This window comes from Oryx dammah, unplaced genomic scaffold, assembly GCF_014754425.2.
Source record: "Oryx dammah isolate SB20612 unplaced genomic scaffold, SCBI_Odam_1.1 HiC_scaffold_19, whole genome shotgun sequence".
Lineage (NCBI taxonomy): Eukaryota > Metazoa > Chordata > Mammalia > Artiodactyla > Bovidae > Oryx > Oryx dammah.
The window spans coordinates 76,882,993-76,903,717 of NW_024070203.1; the positions used below are offsets into that span (position 1 = coordinate 76,882,993).

Consider the following 20,725-nt stretch of genomic DNA (forward strand, 5'->3'; position numbering starts at 1 on the left):
GAAAATTAAATAATGGGCTAAGGAATAAGTCATAAAAATGAAAGACTATGACACTACTTTTATACAGGATAAAAGTGGAAAAATCTATCAAAACATGCTGCTGTCCAAACCTGTTTGCTTCCTAAATTAGAAAATTTTTCATACAAACTCCTTAAAATCAGTATTATATCTTAACAAAAAAAACACTGAAATGAAATGTAACATGGGTCAAAGAAGAATTAAGTCCAAAATATCAGTTTCTAATGACAAAATTTCAAAGATACAGTGAAATTTGGTATGAAGGTAAATTCAATATATTTTCATCCTCTCAAAATATAACTTTAAAACATTTCATCTCATTTAGAAATGTCATGTAAGGAAATAAAAATCATACAGATCCTCTGAAAATTCAAAAACCTTCACCTAAAAATTGAACACAATCAGACCCCATTTCTTATAGATAAAGGTAATAAGCAATAAGCATAATCCCTACTAAGGCTATGACTAGATTAAGTAAGATTAATATGAAAATAACTGCTGGGATGTTTTATCCAAATTTAAGAAAACTCTTTTGCAATTAATTGTTACTTTCATAGTTCTGTTTAAAAAAAAAAAAATTAAGTGTGGAACTTCCCTCGTGATTGAGTCTGCCTTCCAGTACAGGGGACATTATGTTCAATCCCTGGTAGGGGAACTAAGATCCACATTCCACAGGACAACTAAGCCCACGTGGGACAACTACTGAGCCTGTAACAGAGACCCAGTGAAGCCAAAAACAAAAAAGTTAAGTGTATAAGCTAAGATTTGTTTATGTAAAAGCTGGCCTGTTCTAAAAGTTAAAGAAATAATTACTAATAACTATTAAATTGGTCGGGGCTTCTCTGGTGGCTCAGTGGTAAGGAATCTGCCTGCCAATGCAGGAGACACAGTTTCGACCTCTGATCCAGTAAGATCCCATAGGCAGCTGAGCAACTAAGCTCACGCACCACAACTACTGAGCCTGCGCTCTAGAGCCCAGGAGCTGCAACTACTGGAGGCCACACACCCTAGGGCCTGGGCTCCACAACAAAAGAAGTCCATCACGATGAGAAGCCTGTTCACCACAACTAGAGAGTAGCTGCAGCTTGCCACAACTAGAGAAAGCTGACTCACAGCAATGAAGCCCCAGAACAGCCCCCCAAAAATAAAGTATTTTAATTGGTCAACATAAACAACTAGGTTCAATAATTTCTTACCTGTATTCCATCTTTAAGTTTCAAAATGCATTCCATTGTATTGATGGTAATTACCACTGGTTCTGAACCCAGTTTTGTCCATGGTACGTGGATCCTCAGTTCATGAATATGTCCACTTAAAAAAGTGAATGGTAATTTCAATTCCTTAAAACACAAAACATTAAATAAAATTTAGTAAGAGCTTAATTGTTTTTTCATTCTAATATCCAAAATACTTTCTGAAAAGAGAAAATTTCCAACACAAAAATATTCTAGGGAGGGTGGTATGAATTGAGAGAGTAGCACTGACATACATATACTACCATCTGTAAAACAGCTAGCGAGCAGGGGGCCACTGAGCAGCGCTGGGAACCCAGCTCCGTGCACTGCGATGACCTAGAGGGGTACGATGGCGGGGATGCGATGGGGTGGGAGGGCGACTCCAGAGAGGACACAGATATATACTGAGAGTTGGGTTACACTGTTGTACAGCAGAAACCAACACAACATTATACAGCAATTATCCTCCAATTTAAAAAAATATAAAAAGCAATAAATTTCATCATATAACAACAAAAAAAAATTGGGGGAATTACTGTTCATCAAAAAGCAGCATCAAATAACTTGCTAAAGTATAGTTACTGATGAGCTACAAAAACGTATTGTGCAAGTTATATTTAATAAGGCACTTAACCTGTCAAGGTCTCTGTTTCTTATTTTGCTAAATGGAAATGATAACAGAACAGGATTTTAAGGCAAGATGAAAGAGGGGAACTGAATTAAAGACAGGAGAATGACCTGACAAAATAAACACTGATCAACTTTGGGAAAAAAAAAAAAAAGTCCTGAACTTTACCTGAAGATCATACCTAGAAACTATATGATGATAAATTTTAAATGTTTTATAACTGTTTCATGGTTTAAAAGGTTAGAAATGAAAACAAAGGTTACCACAACCACCTTATACTAAATCGTTTCACCTTCAGATAAAATGTCATAAACCAACAACAAGAAAGGTAATAATAAATTGCATTTAGACTGTATTTCAGTCACATTATTGTAACTCTATTTGTGAAAGTTAAAATAAATATTAAGCTGTTCCTTCATCCAAGAAGTATCCACCTTGGTTTAGCAACACAGCAGTAATGTAGCTAAACATACATATATAGACAGTACAGCAAAATGGTTAAGACCAATAAATCTGGAACCAGCACAAGGGGATTTAATCCTACACCTGCTACTTACTAGCACAATGACAAGAGGCAACTTGTACCACATCTCTGCATCTCAGTTTCTTTATCCATAAAACTGGATAATAGTAGTGTGTTTGGGGATTAAATCAATTAATTTACATAAAGTGCTTAGGACACTGTCTTCCTCAAAGGCCATCAATATAAAGACACTATTACTACAAATGTAAAAGCCTCTTTTATGTCTTCAACAAGCTTATTAAAGAGCAGAATACTAAAAATCTATTGATATTTCTACTATTCTAACAGAATGTCACGATTTTAACAGTTCTCAATATTTCATTAACTTTAAAGATGCAGTAATTTCTCCAAGCATTGATCAATGGGAGAGATTATATTTTGATCAGTGTCTACAATGAATACCATGTTAATGAGCACTTACTGTGTACCAGGCACTTTTTTAAGTACTTTACGCGCATGCAACATTTAATCTTTGTAGGAACCCCAAAAAGTAAATACTATTATACCCACTTTATAGATTAAAAAAATCTGAGGCACAGAAAGGTCAAATAATTTTCAAAAATAACTCATCTTAGAGAGAGACATGATTCAAAACTGGAAAGTATTATGCCAGAGCCCTTGCTCTTAACAAAACTACACTGTTTCTAACTTCCTTTAGGAGCAACAAGTACACTTCCATTGGTTATACATTCATCTGGATAATGTTTCAATGACATTTCCAAAATCTGAGGCACAGAAAGGTCAAATAACTTTCAAAATAACTCATCTTAACGAGCCGAAACTGGAAATTATTACGCCAGAGCCCTTGCTCTTAATAAAACTACACTACATCTAACTTCCTTTATGAGCAATGAGTACATTTCCATTGGTTTTTTCAATAACATTTCTATCTCTACCCCTGAGGTGTGTAACAATGATACGTTCGTGAAATGACTACCAAAACTTGCAATCTATGGGCAAAACTGGATTTTCTTAGAACAAGTTAAAAGACACCTAAATCAAACTCTAGACCTTGTTATCACCAGAATACTACTAATCTTATCTGAATGACTAATTGAACATTAACATAAGGGACAATATCCTATATTAAAACATGGAATTTTGAATCACATGGCCCATGCTGGTAATCCAACTGAAGTTCACTTATTAATCAACTCACTATAAGCAAGATCATTTCCATTTCCTCATCTCAGAGTTGCTGTGATAAACAAATAGGAACATTTACACCTTATAAAAGGCAAAAGAAAATGTTGACTGTTAAAACAAGTGGGTCATCCTAAGGTAACCAAAAGAAATGATTTTCTTTTCATTCTTTTTCATTATTAAAATATACTGTACAACTTAAAAAAATTTTTATTTACTTGGAACTACTCAGGAAAACAATGCATCCCTAAAACAGAATATCTATGGCTGCACAAAAGGAACTGAATAGCTCTCATAAATCACATTGTAGAAAGGCTATTACAAAATATCCTCACAGGAAAAAAAGGGATACTTTAAAAATGAATGTAACAGGGCACAAAAGCAAAAATAGATGCATAGGACTAAATCAAACCTAAAAACCTCCAGAAAGCAAAGAAAACACTCAGCAAAACAGAAAGGCAATCACATGGGAGAAACAGAAACTATCTGATAAGGGTTTAAAATTTAGATGACATAAAGAACTACAACAACTCAACAACAAAAAAATAACCAAATTTTAAAAATGGAGAATTGACTTGAATAGAAATTTTCAAAAGAACACAGACAAAAGGCCAACAAAAAGGAAAAAATGTTCAACATCATTAATCAGAGAAATACAAATCAAAACCAGAATGACAGGGCTTCCCTGGTGATTCAGAGGTAAAGAATCTGCCTGCCAATGCAGGAGACACGGGTTTGATTCCTGGTCCGGAAAGATGTCACAGACCAAGGAGCAACTAAACCCACGAGCCGCAACTACTGAAGCCCATGTGCCCTACGCCTTGTGCTCTGCAACAAGAAAAGCCCCTGCCATGAGAAGGCCGAGCACCACCACTATAGAGTAGCCTCCACGCGCCCCAACTAGACAAAAGCCTGCATAGCAACACAGGCCCAGCAAAGGCAAAACTAAAACAAATTAATAAAATTATTTTTTTTTAAACCCAAAATGGCAGATTTCCTTGGTGGTCCAATGGTTAAAAATCTGCCTGCCAATGCAGGAGACAGGAGTTTCATCCCTGGTTCGAGAAGACTCCACATGCTGCAGTGAAACTAAGCCCATGCACCACAACTACTGAGCTCGTGGGCTGCAAAAAGAAAAGCCACCCCAATGAAGAGCCCACACACTGCAGCGAGAGCAGCCGCCACTACTCTTGCCTCAACTAGAGGAAGCAGCATTCAGCAACGAAGACCCACCACAGCCATAAATCAATTAAATTAAAAACCATAATGACATATCATCTCACATGTTAGCAGGGCCCCTATCAAAACAAACAAACAAACAAACAAGAACAAAAACAAACAAAACCCACCACCACAGAAAGTAATGTGTGGTAAGTATATCAAGAATGTATAACCCTTGCGCACTGTTGCTGAAAAGGTAAAATAGTACAAGCACTATAGAAAACAGTATGGAGATTATTCAAACAATTAAAAACAGAATTACCATATAAGCCAGCAATCTCAGTTCTGAGTACACCCTAAAAAGAAACCGAAAGCAGGATCTTGAAAACATACTTGTACAACAATGTTTTTTGCAACATTATTCACAACAGTCAAGAGGTTACTACAACCTGATGTCCACTGAAAGATAAGGATAAAGAAAATGTGGTATATACATATGATGAAATATTACTTAGTCTTTAAAAAGGAAATTCTGTTACAGCCTACAACATATAATGAACCTCAAGGTCATCGTGCTAAGTCAACTAAGCCAGTCACAAAAAGACAAATATTGTCTAACTTCACTTACAAAAGGTACCTAAAGTAGTCAAATTCATAGACACAGAAGAACAGTGGTGGCCAGGGGGAGAAAGAAAAGAGAAGCAGTAGTTTTGTGGCTAAAGAGCCTAAGTTTCAGTGCCAGGAGCCAGCATGAGGAATACCGCCCATGGCAAAGGTCATGAGGAAGAGACCCGACAGGCAAAGGCGAGTCTGATCTCGAGGGAATCTCCCTGGACCTACTCAAGCACCTACCCCAAAGCCAGAATCTGTCTGCTTACTATATTATGCCTTTCACCAACTCCTCTGACATTAACAGGGGGCTGTCCCCCCATCACCTTTTTCTGGAAAAAGTTAATTCAGAGCTTTTAGATAATGAGTCTCATGGGCATAATAAGACTGTTTCAAACCAAAAAGCCCTCTGATGGCTTTCTAGCCTGCCTGATAGGTTTGTCCTGACAATTACAGCTACCCATGTGATTGTTTACAGCCTCCCAACCTCGAGAGGCACAGGAAGCTTAAAAAATTCTAGAAATGGAAAGTGAAAGAGGAGAGCGAAAAAGTTGGCTTAAAGCTCAACATTCAGAAAACGAAGATCATGGCATCTGGTCCCATCACTTCATGGGAAATAGATGGGGAAACAGTGGAAACAGTGTCAGACTTTATTTTGGGGGGCTCCAAAATCACTGCAGACGGTGACTGCAGCCATGAAATTAAGACACTTAATCCTTCGAAGGAAAGTTATGACCAACCTATATAGTATACTCAAAAGCAGAGACATTACTTTGCCGACTAAGGTCCGTCTAGTCAAGGCTATGGTTTTTCCTGTGGTCATGTATGGATGTGAGAGTTGGACTGTGAAGAAGGTAGAGCACCGAAGAATTGATGCTTTTGAACTGTGATGTTGGAGAAGACTCTTGAGAGTCCCTTGGACTGCAAGGAGATCCAACCAGTCCATTCTGAAGGAGATCAACCCTGGGATTTCTTTGGAAGGAATGATGCTAAAGCTGAAAGTCCAGTACTTTGGCCACCTCATGAGAAGGGTTGACTCATTGGAAAAGACTCTGATGCTGGGAGGGATTGGGGGCAGGAGGAGAAGGGGACAACCGAGTATGAGATGGCTGGATGGCATCACGGACTCGATGGACGTGAGTCTGAGTGAACTCCGGGAGATGGTGATGGACAGGGAGGCCTGGCGTGCTGTGATTCATGGGGTCGCAAAGAGTTGGACACGACTGAGCGACTGAACTGAACTGAACTGAAGGGCCTTCCAAGGAGTCAAAATCATTAAAATAGAACTAATTAAGGGTTTCATTGTTGAGCCAATACATGCTGCCAAGTTTCCATATCTTTTATTTGTTGATATAGTTGGCATGTAGAAAAAACAGGTAGTAACCCTGACATTATGATTATACAGTGGAAGTGAGAAATAGATTTAAGGGCCTAGATCTGATAGATAGAGTGCCTGAGGAACTATGGAATGAGGTTCGTGACATTGTACAGGAGACAGGGATCAAGACCATCTCCATGGAAAAGAAATGCAAAAAAGCAAAATGGCTGTCTGGGGAGGCCTTACAAATAGCTGTGAAAAGAAGAGAGGAGAAAAGGAAAGATATAAGCATCTGAATGCAGAGTTCCAAAGACTAGCAAGAAGAGATAAGAAAGCCTTCTTCAGCGATCAATGCAAAGAAATAGAGGAAAACTACAGAATGGGAAAGACTAGAGATCTCTTCAAGAAAATTAGAGACACCAAGGGAAAATTTTCTGCAAAGATGGGCTCGATTAAGGACAGAAATGGTCTGGACCTAACAGAAGCAGAAGATATTAAGAAGAGGTGGCAAGAATACACAGAAGAACTGTACAAAAAAGATCTTCATGACCCAGATAATCATGATGATGTGATCACTAATCTAGAGCCAGACATCTTGGAATGTGAAGTCAAGTGGGCCTTAGAAAGCATCACTACGAACTAAGCTAGTGGAGGTGATGGAATTCCAGTTGAGCTGTTTCAAATCTGAAAGATGATGCTCTGAAAGTGCTGCACTCAATATGCCAGCAAATTTGGAAAATTCAGCAGTGGCCACAGGACTGGAAAAGGTCAGTTTTCATTCCAATCCCAAAGAAAGGCAATGCAAAAGAATGCTCAAACTACCACACAATTGCACTCATCTCACATGCTAGTAAAGTAATGCTCAAAATTCTCCTAGACAGGCTTCAGTAATACGTGAACCATGAACTCCCTGATGTTCAAGCTGGTTTTAGAAAAGGCAGAGGAACCAGAGATCAAATTGCCAACATCCGCTGAATCATTGAAAAAGCAAGAGAGTTCCAGAAAAACATCTAATTCTGCTTTATTGACTATGCCAAAGCCTTTGACTGTGTGGATCACAATAAACTGTGGAAAATTCTGAAAGAGATGGGAATACCAGACCACCTGAACTGCCTCTTGAGAAATCTGTATGCAGGTCAGGAAGCAGCAGTTAGAACTGGACATGGAATAACAGACTGGTTCCAAATAGGAAAAGGAGTACGTCAAGGCTGTATATTGTCACCCTGCTTATTTAACTTCTATGCTGAGTACATCATGAGAAACGCTGGACTGGAAGAAACACAAGCTGGAATCAAGATTGCCGGAAGAAATATCAATAACCTCAGACATGCAGATGACACCACCCTTATGGCAGAAAGTGAAGAGGAGCTAAAGAGCCTCTTGATGAAAGTGAAAGAGGAGAGCGAAAAAGTTGGCTTAAAGCTCAACATTCAGAAAACAAAGATCATGGCATCCGGTACCATCACGTCATGGGAAATAGATGGGGAAACAGTGGAAACAGTGTCAGACTTTATTTTGGAGGGATCCAAAATCACTGCAGATGGTGACTGCAGCCATGAAATTAAAAGACACTTACTCCTTGGGAGAAAAGTTATGAGCAACCTAGATAGCATATTCAAAAGCAGAGACATTACTTTGCCGACTAAGGTCCGTCTAGTCAAGACTATGGTTTTTCCTGTAGTCATGTATGGATGTGAGAGTTGGACTGTGAAGAAGGCTGAGCGCCAAAGAATTGATGCTTTTGAACTGTGATGTTGGAGAAGACTCTTGAGAGTCCCTTGGACTGCAAGGAGATCCAACCAGTCCATTCTGAAGGAGATCAACCCTGGGATTTCTTTGGAAGGAATGATGCTGAAGCTGAAACTCCAGTACTTTAGCAACCTCATGAGAAGAGTTGACTCATTGGAAAAGACTCTGATGCTGGGAGGGATTGGGGGCAGGAGGAGAAGGGGACGACCGAGGATGAGATGGCTGGATGGCATCACGGACTCGATGGACGTGAGTCTGAGTGAACTCCAGGAGATGGTGATGGACAGGGAGGCCTGGGGTGCTGCGATTCATGGGGTCGCAAAGAGTCGGACACGACTGAGTGACTGAACTGAACTGAACCCTGACATTAGCAACATTAGATCTTTGAGTTACGTACTTTCTTTGTTATAACCCACTGTACCTTTGTTCTACAGGAATGTAACTTTATTTAGTACTTTGAGGGTGATGCAGATTAAAGAAAAAACACTTCGAGAAAATGAGTTTTCTGGTTGATAGACATTTATATAGGAAAAGAGCCATAAAAATGTTAACAGGCCTCTTGGTCAGAAGAAAATGTAAATCACCTGAGACCTTTTGTATACGGGAAGGTATGCAAAAAAAAGCCTGGTCTCAATAACGGTCAGGACTGCTGCCCCTGCATAACTCTGCATATTCCATTATTTCTTTATGTACAACTTGGGTATATAAGCTGCCTTTGAAAATAAAGTTGTGGGTCTTGCTCCGATGCTTGGCTCCCCCATGTCGTTCTTTTCTTATTCTCCCGTTTCAGGCTGAATTCCCACCTGGAGCATAGAGGCTCGCTGTGTCTACTGATTTGCCTGGGCTTCTAAGACCCACGCGAGAGGGAGCCCAAGGTGGGGCACCCTCCGCTATTCAAGCGGTTGCCTGCAGCCTACGTAGACGGTGCAAGTCCCTTGTCTCGGGGCTTTATTGGCTTTCTATGTAAACCAAGGAATACAGCCTCTTTTCTCCTCTGTTTTTTCACTACACTATTCTTTCTTAATCTCTCTTTTTATCTCTAAATAAATAAAATTCTCCTCGCCAATGCCATCTCCCCTCGCCGATGCCATCTCCCCTTTGAATTACCCTGGATCCACTGTGGCTGGACCCCGGCATTTCAGAAGATGCAAAGTTCTAGAAATCTGTTGAATAATAATGTATATATAGTAAACACAATTGCCCACTTAAAAACGGTTAAGATGGTAAATTTTATGCTATACCCATTTTTACCACAAAATAAAAATAAATTTAAAACAGGACTTCAAGAATTCTAAGTTAGAAGGCTGGCAAATTCTCTCCCCAAAAAGCAGTGAAGAAACTGGACAAAGTTATTTAAAAAAAAGAAATCTCAGAGGCAATGAGGGAATACTACCCTGAAAGAGATGGGAATACCAGACCACCTGAACTGCCTCTTGAGAAACCTATATGCAGGTCAGGAAGCAACAGTTAGAACTGGACATGGAACAACAGACTGGTTCCAAATAGGAAAAGGAGTACGTCAAGGCTGTATATTGTCACCCTGCTTATTTAACTTCTATGCAGAGTACATCATGAAAAACGCTGGGCTGGGAGAAACACAAGCTGGAATCAAGATTGCCGGGAGAAGTATCAATAACCTCAGATACGCAGATGACACCACCCTCATGGCAGAAAGTGAAGAGGAACTAACAAGCCTCTTGATGAAAGTGAAAGAGAAGAGTGAAAAAGTTGGCTTAAAGCTCAACATTCAGAAAACTAAGATTATGGCATCTGGTCCCATCACTTCATGAGAAATAGATGGGGAAACAGTGGAAACAGTGTCAGACTTTATTTGGGGGGGCTCCAGAATCACTGCAGATGGTGATTGCAGCCATGAAATTAAAAGACGCTTACTCCTTGGGAGAAAAGTTATAAGCAACCTAGATAGAATATTAAAAAGCAGAGACACTACTTTGCCAACAAAGGTCCATCTAGTCAAGGCTATAGTTTTTCCAGTGGTCATGTATGGATGTGAGAGTTGGACTGTGAAGAAGGCTGAGTGCAGAAGAATTGATGCTTCTGAACTGTGGTGTTGGAGAAGACTCTTGAGAGTCCCTTGGACTGCAAGGAGGTCCAACCAGTCCATTCTGAAGGAGATCAGTCCTGAGTGTTCATTGGAAGGACTGATGCTAAAGCCAAAACTCCAATACTTTGGCCACCTCATGCAAAGAGCTGACTCATTAGAAAAGACTCTGATGCTGGGAGGGGTTGGGGGCAGGAGAAGAAGGGGACAACAGAGGATGAGATGGCTGGATGGCATCACCGACTCAACGGACATGAGTTTGGGTAAACTCCGGGAGTTGGTGATGGACAGGGAGGCCTGGGGTGCTGCGATTCATGGGGTCGCAGAGAGTCGGACATGACTGAGTGACTGAACTGAACTAATGAAAGTGAAAAAGGAGAGTGAAAAAGTTGGCTTAAAACTCAATATTAAGAAACTAAGATTATGGCATCCGGTCCCATCACTTCATGGCAAATAGATGGGGAAACAATGGAAATAGTGACAGACTTTATTTTGGGGGGCTCCAAAATCACTGCAGATGGTGACTGCAGGCCGGAAATTAAAAGACACTTATTCCTTGGAAGGAAAGTTATGACCAACCTAGATAGCATATTAAAAAGCAGAGACATTACTTTGTCAACAAAGGTCCATTTAATCAAAGCTATGGTTTTTCCAGTAGTCATGTATGGATGTGAGAGCTGGACTGTAAAGAAAGCTGAGGGCCAAAGAATTGATGCTTTTGAACTGTGGTGTTGGAGAAGACTCTTGAGAGTGCCTTGGACTGCAAGGAGATCCAACCAGTCCATCCTAAAGGAGATCAGTCCTGGGTGTTCATTGGAAGGACTGATGTTGAAGCTGAAACTCCTATACTTTGGCCACCTGATGCAAAGAATTGACTCACTGGAAAAGACCCTGATGCTGGGAAAGATTGAAGGCAGGAGGGGATGGGGACAACAGAGGATGAGATGGCTAGATGGCATCACCGACTCTACGGACATGAGTCTGAGTGAACTCTGGGAGTTGGTGATAGACAGGGAGGCCTGGTGTGCTACAGTCCACGGGGTCGCAAAGAGTTAGACACAACTGAGCAAATGAACTGAACTGAAAAATAAGATATCAAAATACTATACCTGTGTGTACTTAGCAATGTAACTTCAAGACACATAAAGTCAATATTGACAAAACTATAAAAAGGAAGTAGACAAATTCACAATCATAGTTGGAAATGTTAACCATTAAGATCTATCTCTTTGTAATTAACAGAACAAGCAGACAATGAAAATCTATATGGATATATAAGATTTGAAGAACTCGAGTAACCAATTTGAGGCAACTGACATTTATGGAACAAAAAGGCAACAACTGTAGGATACATCTCTCATCAATTACAAATGAAATATTTCCAAAAATAAAAATTCATGACCACATACTGAGTCAAATTATAATGGATCAAAATCAGAGAATATGCTCAACACTTGGAATTAAATTAGAAATCAATAACAGAAAGATAATCAGCTATTCCCTAAATGTCTGAAAATTAAGCAACACACTTCTAAGTAACCCTTGAATAACCACATGCAAAAACATACGAACTTGGATACTTGTATCATATGCAAAAATTAACTCAAAGTGATCAAAGACCTAATGTTAGAGCTAAAACTATAAAACTCTTAGAAGAAAACACAGGGGGAAAGCTTCATGATACTGGATTTGGCAATGATTTCTTGGATATAACACCAAAAGCCCAGGCATCAAAAGAAAAAAGTGTAAGTTGGACTTGTCAAAATTTAAAACTTTAGTTCTTCAAAGGACATGATCAACAGAGTCAAAAGTCAACCCACAGTGGGTGATAATACTTGCAAATAGTACCCGATATGGGACTGATACCATAATTCCTACTGATAAATAATTCCTACAACTCAGTAACAAGTACAAAAAATTTTTAAATGGGCAAAGGACTTGAGCACACATTTCGCCGAAAAAAGATATACAAACAGTCCATAGTACATGGAAAGGCTAAAAATAACAAACTCATTGTTTAACAGCAGAAAATGAGAAGTAACTGTAATTCCCACACATTACTGGTGAGAATGTAAAGTTGGGAAGATCCCCTGGAAAAGCAAATGACAACCCATTCCAGTATTCTTGTCTGGAGAATCCCATGGACAGAGGAGCCTGGCAGGCTACAGTCCATGGTGTTCCAAGAGTGGGATACAACTTAGCGTAAGTAAACCACCACCACACCAGAAAACTATTTGGCAGTATCCATTAAAGTTAAACATATGCCTGCCTTCTAAGGGAAATAAACACCTATGTCCAATACAAGTATGTTCATAAGAGCTTTCTTCATAATAGCCAAAAGTAGAAAAAAATCCAAATGTATATCAAAAGGAAAATAAATACATAAAATAGGCAAAATGAATCTTTATACAATGGAATACAACAAGGCAATACAAAGAATAAACTATCTTTCATGCAACAACTTGAGTCAATCTTAGCCTCAATGTTAACAAAAGAATTCAAACACAAGTGATTGCCATTTATTTAAGTTTCAAGAAGAGGTTCAAGAAACGTGTGTTGACAGAAGTCAGAACAGCAATCACCTGTCTTAGGGGTGGGGCTGCTAATTACAAAGAAGCAAGGAGAGCCTTTCTGAGTGCCGGAAATACTTTATTTCTTGATCTGGATAGTGGTTACAAAGGTGTCACCAGTATGCAAAAATTAAGCTGTATGCTTAAGATTTCTGCTCATTAAAAAACAATGAAAATATTAAGATAATCAATCTTGGAGAGAGGATGAAGAAACCAAGAATATTATTTCTCAGTGTTAACTCTAGATTATTCAACAATAGAGAAAGCAGTGGGATATAACCAAAAATTATTAATAACATCACCATGGGTGTGAATTCCCTTATCTCCTAAATAGCATCTAAATCTCCTAAAAGAATTACCTGATATATGTTAATAATAAATGTAGTAAGTGACCTAATATATAAACTTTGAAGTTACAGTTAATTTGCACCAGACCATTCTGACGTTAAAAAGAAAATTTAAAAAGTGATTAAGAAAGTTTTCAATTATGCTGGCATTTTCAATCTTTGTCTACTCAATATTCTGAGGATTCCATGGGTAATGTCATCTTTCCTAGGAAGAGAACTTTCCTCAAGATCTGACCTTGTTGTCTTCATTCCCCAAAAGGGAAAAAGGGAATATAATATTTTCCAGCATCATTTAGAATCCTAGCAGTGTAAATTAGCATATTCGGTAATGTTTAAGAACTGAGTAAAATGGGGGAAGAATTCTGACAAGAACAATGAAACTGTTTTTCGGTTGCGGCAACTTGGGGGATTACGATTCTAACAATCCATCACTAGCAACAAACTGTAAAAGAAAAAGCTTCTGAAGAGGGTCTCTAGTTTCAAGATAGCCCTAAATACATTAGCAGAAAAACGAAGGTTTTAAAGCATAAAATCAAAGTGCAGGAAAGACCAGATTACTTCTAAACAGGCTGAAAACGTTTCAATCCATGACAGCTGCACCGCTTACCTGCTCCAGCACATCCAATTTTAACTCCAGCTTGCTGAGAACCACGTCTCCACCCCATAGCGAAAGCTGTAGATCTGACGGCTTTAAGTTCTTGATGTAGCGATTCACATAGCTCATTAAAATGGGAGTCACATACGACTCCAGCATCTTTTAAGGTACACAGGAGTCACAAAGTCAGAAGCTGAAAGGAGGTAAAGACAGAAACAGGAGAGGGAATTAAGTCTGTGGTGCAATTCCTGAGGGAAAAAAAGCATTTCTCAGGAAGGGTTGTAGAGGCCAAAAAGCAAGAGCCCCACCCCCACCCCCCCCACCCCACCACCACCACCACCACCACCACCAAAGCGGCCGCTCGCCTTCTCCCAGAAACAGAGAAAACTCAAGTGGGCTCTACAGCAACGCCCTCCTCATTAGAACAACTGCCCTCAACCCGCCCGGCTAGCAGCGGGAGGAGGAGGCGGTGATGACCTGAAGAAAGCCGGTGCCGGCGGTGGGAACTGAAGGAGGCGGGCTCGGCTTCGGCCACGGCAGCCCTCTAGCCAGCCCAGCCGCCCCGGAGGCCCTCGGCCCCCGGAACCCGGCCGCATGTACCGCCGCGGAACCAGGCCGGCTTCCCGCCTCTTGCGCCCCCGGCTGACACTCACGCCCAAGAGTACCGTGGCGTCTCCTCCACCTCCCGGTACCTGGCACCCGCCTCCGGAGGCGGCGCAGCGCCCGTACCGCGCCACTTCCGGGTGCGCGGCGCTTGGTGCTCGGAACGAACTGTTCCTCCCCCTCCTCGCACTCGACTCCGAGGCAGGACCGGGGTTCTCAGACCCTAGACGCCGTGCAGTGCGTCTTCTAGGAGGGGACCCCTCGCGCTCGCTCGGCCAGCCCGCGCCTCCGCTCCGACCCCACTGGTCGTCGGACCAAGCTCTAGGAAGTGCACGGGGGAGGTGGGCGGACCCGTAAAATGGAAACACCAGAGATCCGGAAGTGGCGCTTCGGGAAGACAGCCGCTTAGGTGGAGATGGATGCCGAATGAGGAAGTGCAGAGGGCCAGATATCCGATGAGGAGGAAGAAAGTGGGTCGTGGTCTTGAAAGCCCTCAAAACCAAGTGGTTTTCGTTTCTCTCTGGAAACGGAAGGGCTGGCGAGAAGTTGGGTTCGGTGGGCAGAGCAATAGCAATTTAGATCGAAAGCTTCTTTGCCGGAGGAAAGGAGAAATGGAAGGAATTAGGGTATGGTGTAGGGGAGAGCGTTTTGACCAAAGGTGTAAACCAGCTTTGGCGTACTTTTTAATACTTAAACGAAGAAGTGGTTATGCTTACATTTGTGCGGGGGAAAAATAAAGAGAAAATTGTGGCGGTCTATTGGACTGCAGCTGATGCATGCAACTGCAGAAAGGGGTATGAATAGCAGAAGGCAGAAATGAGACTACGGAAGAAAATGAGACAGAGAAAGCGAAAAGCAATAGCTGAAAGAGAATGAATTCAAAGAGTCGGTGCTGGTTATATTAGGCTGAAATGAATGTATAAAATACTACCTTTCCTTCTAGTGCCTTGAAAGCTGACACAGGCAACAAACTCAAACACCTAACACCTGGTAAACACCCAAATACTGGGCTTAAAGGGATAGCATAGGACATGCTGCCTAATTTTTGACCAATGTTTACTATTTTTAGTAACTTCTGAAGACACCTACCACTGCATATTGAAAACAGACTTAAACCTTATAAAGTAATTAAAATATACACCCATGTTCTCGTTGCATTGAAAAGACTTTGTAAATACGTTCCTAAAAAACTCTTTACTGAAAGTCAAGATTTCTTGAAAGTTTCAGAAACTGCAGTAGGAAAGAGGCACAAGTGAGGATGCCAAGGTGTCTAGATCCGTTTTGTTAATGAAAATAAGGAACTAAGTTTCAAAAAAAAAGAACGGGGGGGGGGGAGAGCGGGGGAGGCGGGGGAGGGCGGGGGGGACGGGGGGGCGGGGGAGGCGGGGAGGGAGTTGAAGAAGGGGGAAAAAGAAGCAGCTAGTGCTAAGTCAGAGCAATTGCCCTCTCACAAAAAGCCTTCACGAAAAACCCAAGTAACTCGGATCTTATTAAAGCCTACTAAACCAGTCAAGTAAATTATCCAAGTAATATCTTAGTTATCTGCTTCACTTGAAAAGTGAAGGGATTGAAGCCATGACTCAGAAGTTTTAATATAAATGGTTCAACTAATTGTATGAAACCCCTAGAAAGTCTAGAGAAGGAGCTCCAAGCTTCCTTATTTTTCTAAGGAAAGAAAAAGGCCCTAGTCTTAACTTGTGTGGCAGTTTAACAAATCAGTGAGTAAAATAGCTCAGTCGTGTCCAACTCTTTGCGACCCCACCAGGCTCCTCTGTCTATGGAATTCTCCAGGCAAGAATACTGGAGTGGGTTGCCATTTCCTTCTCCAGGAGATCTTCCCAACCCAGGGATCAAACCAGGGTCTCTTGCATTGCAGGCAGATGCTTTATCCTCTGAGCCACCAGGGAAGCCCCAACAAATCAGACCAATGTATTAAAATAAATTAGCCAGATATTTTTAATAGATTTTTACTGTGCTGTATAAACAAAATAATTATGGAATACTAAACATTTTTTGTTTTATTATGCCATTTTTCTCTTGGAGCCAACAAAAGAAAATCGCCAAATTCCTGCCTTGGAAAAATTATTTAGGCACTGATTTTTTTCCTTTCGTTTTAAGAATCAAAAAATAGTGGTTTTCAACCTGTTCTGCTGTGCCGTTTTATAAGCAGTCGAGATACATTTCATTCCTTTTCACTAATATATTTCCATAATTGCTGTTTTTTGTCAAATAAACAGCCCTTCCCAGATCTCCTACTGTTATGTTTTTTTTTTATTGAGAGATATTCCCTCCCTAAAAAAATATTTTTAAGTCTTAATAAGCCTTTGAGGCAGGATGGCTATATAGGCAGTAGTTCTCCAGGGTGAAGTGAAATTTTTTGCTTTTTTTAATTAACTTTATTTTTTTAGCACAGTTACATGTTCATGAAAAAATTGAGCTGAAAGTACAGAGTTCCCATATAATCTTTGCCCCCACACACATAAAACCTTCTCTATTATTGACATCCCCCACCAGAGTGACATTGATGAATCTACATTGACATACCATTATAACTCAACATCTATGGTTTACATTAGGGTTCACTCTTGTACTTTCTATGGATGTTGTATACCAGTAAAAATTCCTTAGTGAAGAGGAGTTTAGCAATATCCCACAGAGTTGAAAACGCATTTAGTCTAGCACTTTCACTTCTAAGTAATACAGTGAAAGACTTGCATATGTGAACAAGGAGACAAGCTTAACAGTATTTTGCAGCAACATTTGTAATAGTAAAACAGTGCAAACAACTGAAGTATCAACAGGAAAAATGTGGCATATTCATATAATGAAATATTATTAATGATGAAAATAGTTAGAGCTATAACTTTCAAATGTTTTATTCAGTTAGAAATATAGTTTACACCATGACTCAGCTTATATATAAAAAGAAAGAGAACTTTCACAAACCTATACTTAAAAATTGAGTACATGTGTTGTATTCTATTTTCTTTGTTATTCTGTTTCTTTTTTCTAAAATAGTTCATGACCTACCAAATTAATATGGCCTACAGATGGTGACTGCAGCCATGAAATTAAAAGATGCTTACTCCTTGGAAGGAAAGTTATGACCAACCTAGATAGTATACTCAAAAGCAGAGACATTACTTTGCCAACTAAGGTCGGTCTAGTCAAGGCTATGGTTTTTCCTGTGGTCATGTATGGATGTGACAGTTGGACTGTGAAGAAAGCTGAGTGCTGAAGAATTGATGCTTTTGAACTGTGGTGTTGGAGAAGACTCTTGAAAGTCCCTTGGACTGCAAGGAGATCTAACCAGTCCATTCTGAAGGAGATCAGCCCTGGGATTTCTTTGGAAGGAATGATGCTAAAGCTGAAACTCCAGTACTTTGGCCACCTCATGCGAAGAGTTGACTCATTGGAAAAGACTCTGATGCTGGGAGGGATTGGGGGCAGGAGGAGAAGGGGACGACCGAGGATGAGATAACTGGATGGCATCACGGACTCGATGGACGTGAGTCTGAGTGAACTCCGGGAGTTGGTGATGGACAGGGAGGCCTGACATGCTGCAGTTCATGGGGTCGAAAACAGTTGGACACGACTGAGCGACTGAACTGAACTGAACTGAACTAATGGTTTGCAACTTGGTCTACCAAAAAAACTGAACAAAGTTATATGTTTACCAATATCTGAAAAATAAAACATAGAGAAAATAACAAATATAGCATATCACATATATAATATATATACATATACATACATGTGGCATTCCAAGAAATATATGGCTATATATTATGAAAGCTACATATATATTGAGTTAGCCAAAAAGTTCCTTTGGTTTTTAAGTAGAAATGAAAGAGAGCAATTATCCTTCAATAAAAAAATGAAAAAAAAAGATACTTTTTTCATTTTCACCATGAACTTTATTGAACAATGTACTCCGTTTTGCTTCACTATCTTCTGTCATTTTTCAGGCAGCTTCATAATTCCATCTTCCCAAAACTTTCTATCATTTGAACAAAAAAAAAAAATGCTCTTTTGGCAATGCCTTTGGCAGTCTTCCAAGGAAATGAAATTTTATCCATTAAAGGAATTTTGTGAAAACTGAAAAAAATGGAAACCCAAAGGTGCAATTTCTGGTGAATACAGTGGATGAATCAGAACTTCCCAGGCAACTTTTTGCCTGGTCATCAAAGAAACATGCATTGTTGGGCTATTCTGATGGAAGATTATGTGTTTTCTGCTGAATAATTCCAGACACTTTTTGTCAACTGTTGCCCTCAGTTGGTCTAATTGTGAGTAGTACTTGTTGGAATTAATCGTTTGGATTCCCAGACACTGTTCATAGAGGACAACCTTCCAATCCCACCATATACACATCACCTTCTTTGAATGAAGGTCAAGTTTTGGTGTGGTTGGTGCTAATTCATTTCACTTGCCCCACAATCTCTTCCATTCCACACGATTGTACAGTATCCACTTATCATCACCCATCACAATTTGTTTTAAAAATGGAACATTTTTGTTACACTTAAGTACTGCATGCAGAAATATAATCAAGAAGGTTCTTTTCATTTAACATATATGGAACCCAAAAATCAAAGTGATGAACATAACCAAGCTGTTGCACTGGATATTTGAGTATGTCCCTGCATGGTGTAACATGGATTATTCACAGTTAATGTCTGGACTCGATCGCTATCAACTTCAAACATTCTACACCATCTACCTGACCGTAGAGCATCGTCCAGCCAGATATCTCCAGCACAAAACTTCACAAACATTTTTTTTTTTTTTTGCTGCTGAAAGCTTTATGGTTTCCATTTGGTCCAAGGCTTGGAGGAGGGCTCCATAATGTTAAAAAGCTGCCTACTGTCAGCAAAGAGAGGCTTCAGGCAGAAGCCCTAACATTAGGGGGTCTCCTCAAAGGTCACTGGGCTCCAGAGGTTCCAAGTCATACTTGAGGGTGAGCCTTTCAAAGAGATATTGTCCAACCCAACCTGGGAACCAGCCAGACTGCAGAGGTTGGTCAGGTGGTCAGCCATCTTCTTGATGAATTTCACCTCCTCATTTAGGAAGTGACTGTCCAAAAATTCACAGATGTGGGGGTCTGCTTGGGTAGACCCTGGCTATGCAGTTCCAAAAGGGCCTGGTTAAGGTTCTTCTCCTTGAGAAGGGCAGCTTCCGTAGGGTCCTGACTTTTACCCTACTCTTCTTGAAATGCTTCTGCACATTGGCCACTGTGCTGGTTTTGTATTTTCAAGAGACATTCTGCACCCTCCTGTGTCTCCTTGGCCAATTCATGGAAAAAGTGGCCCACACCCTCTAGAGCCACATTGTCCTGGTTGAAATACAAGCCCAGAGACAAGTATGTATAGCAGGCCCGCAGATGCATTTTGACCAGGCAGCTGATGGCTGCCTCCACCTCAGTGAAATAATTCTGATGAATCTTGGGAGTTCATGGTTGATCATAAGGAGTTAAGCTCAAAAAATGGTGTTTCTGGTTCTGATGTTTGCAGACAGCTCAGTGGCTGATTCCAAAGATTGCAACCAGAGAAAAGGTTGGAAGGTGGTCAGAGGCTGGAGCAAGGGGCATCCCTGGGTCTGTTCCATCCAAGCACTGTTGAAGCAAGAGAGAACCGAGGGACCACTGACTACACTGCCCACAAACCTCTTTTGAAACGTTCAGTCAGTCACAGCACCTTCTCAATACACTGTACAAATCTTTTTTAGTGTGCTTCTGTTGCATTTATTATTTGTTTGAAATAATAAAGCATAAAGTCCCAAAAATGTTTATTTTACTCCATCATCATTATTAAAATGGCTACACAAAAATTTACCAATTTTGATAACTTTTTTTAAACATATGGTGATATGATAGCTGTTTACAATACAATCTAACGAAATTGTTTTGAATGAAGTTAAAGACAATTAAGCACCACTAGAGCCACCTTATGAAAAACTGAATGAATCTTTTCACCAACCCAATATTTATAAATAGTATTAAATATTTTCATGACACAGAGAAACACCAAATTAAGGATGGTAATTATCTCTGAAGAAGAAGAGATGGAAGAATAAAGCAGAGGAAGGGAATAAAAAGTATTTCAACTGTATCAGTAATTTTTTTAATAATACAAAATTTAATATTTGAGAGTTAGGATGTAAGT

At 40.1% G+C, this 20,725-nt stretch overlaps 1 protein-coding gene and 1 pseudogene across 3 annotated transcripts in view; both read right to left on the bottom strand.

Annotated features, from left to right (window-relative positions):
* VPS13B (vacuolar protein sorting 13 homolog B) overlaps positions 1-14,883 on the bottom strand; it is a 772,631-nt gene extending 757,748 nt beyond the window's left edge. For 2 of the 3 annotated variants that reach the window (XR_005724545.1, XM_040260993.1), the window contains exons 1-3: positions 14,612-14,759; positions 13,971-14,151; positions 1,215-1,358 (exon numbers count right to left, since the gene is read on the bottom strand). Coding sequence is in view for 2 of the 3 variants with exons in the window: in XM_040260993.1 (XP_040116927.1) it covers positions 1,215-1,358; positions 13,971-14,117 (291 nt within the window). In the remaining variant the exon portion in view is untranslated. Of the gene's footprint in view, positions 1-1,214; positions 1,359-13,970; positions 14,152-14,611 lie in introns of all 3 variants that reach the window. The other variant, XM_040260994.1, reaches the window with a different exon arrangement.
* A 3,572-nt stretch (positions 14,884-18,455) lies between these two features.
* LOC120878829 lies at positions 18,456-20,013 on the bottom strand (annotated as a pseudogene).
* Positions 20,014-20,725: the final 712 nt, after the last annotated feature.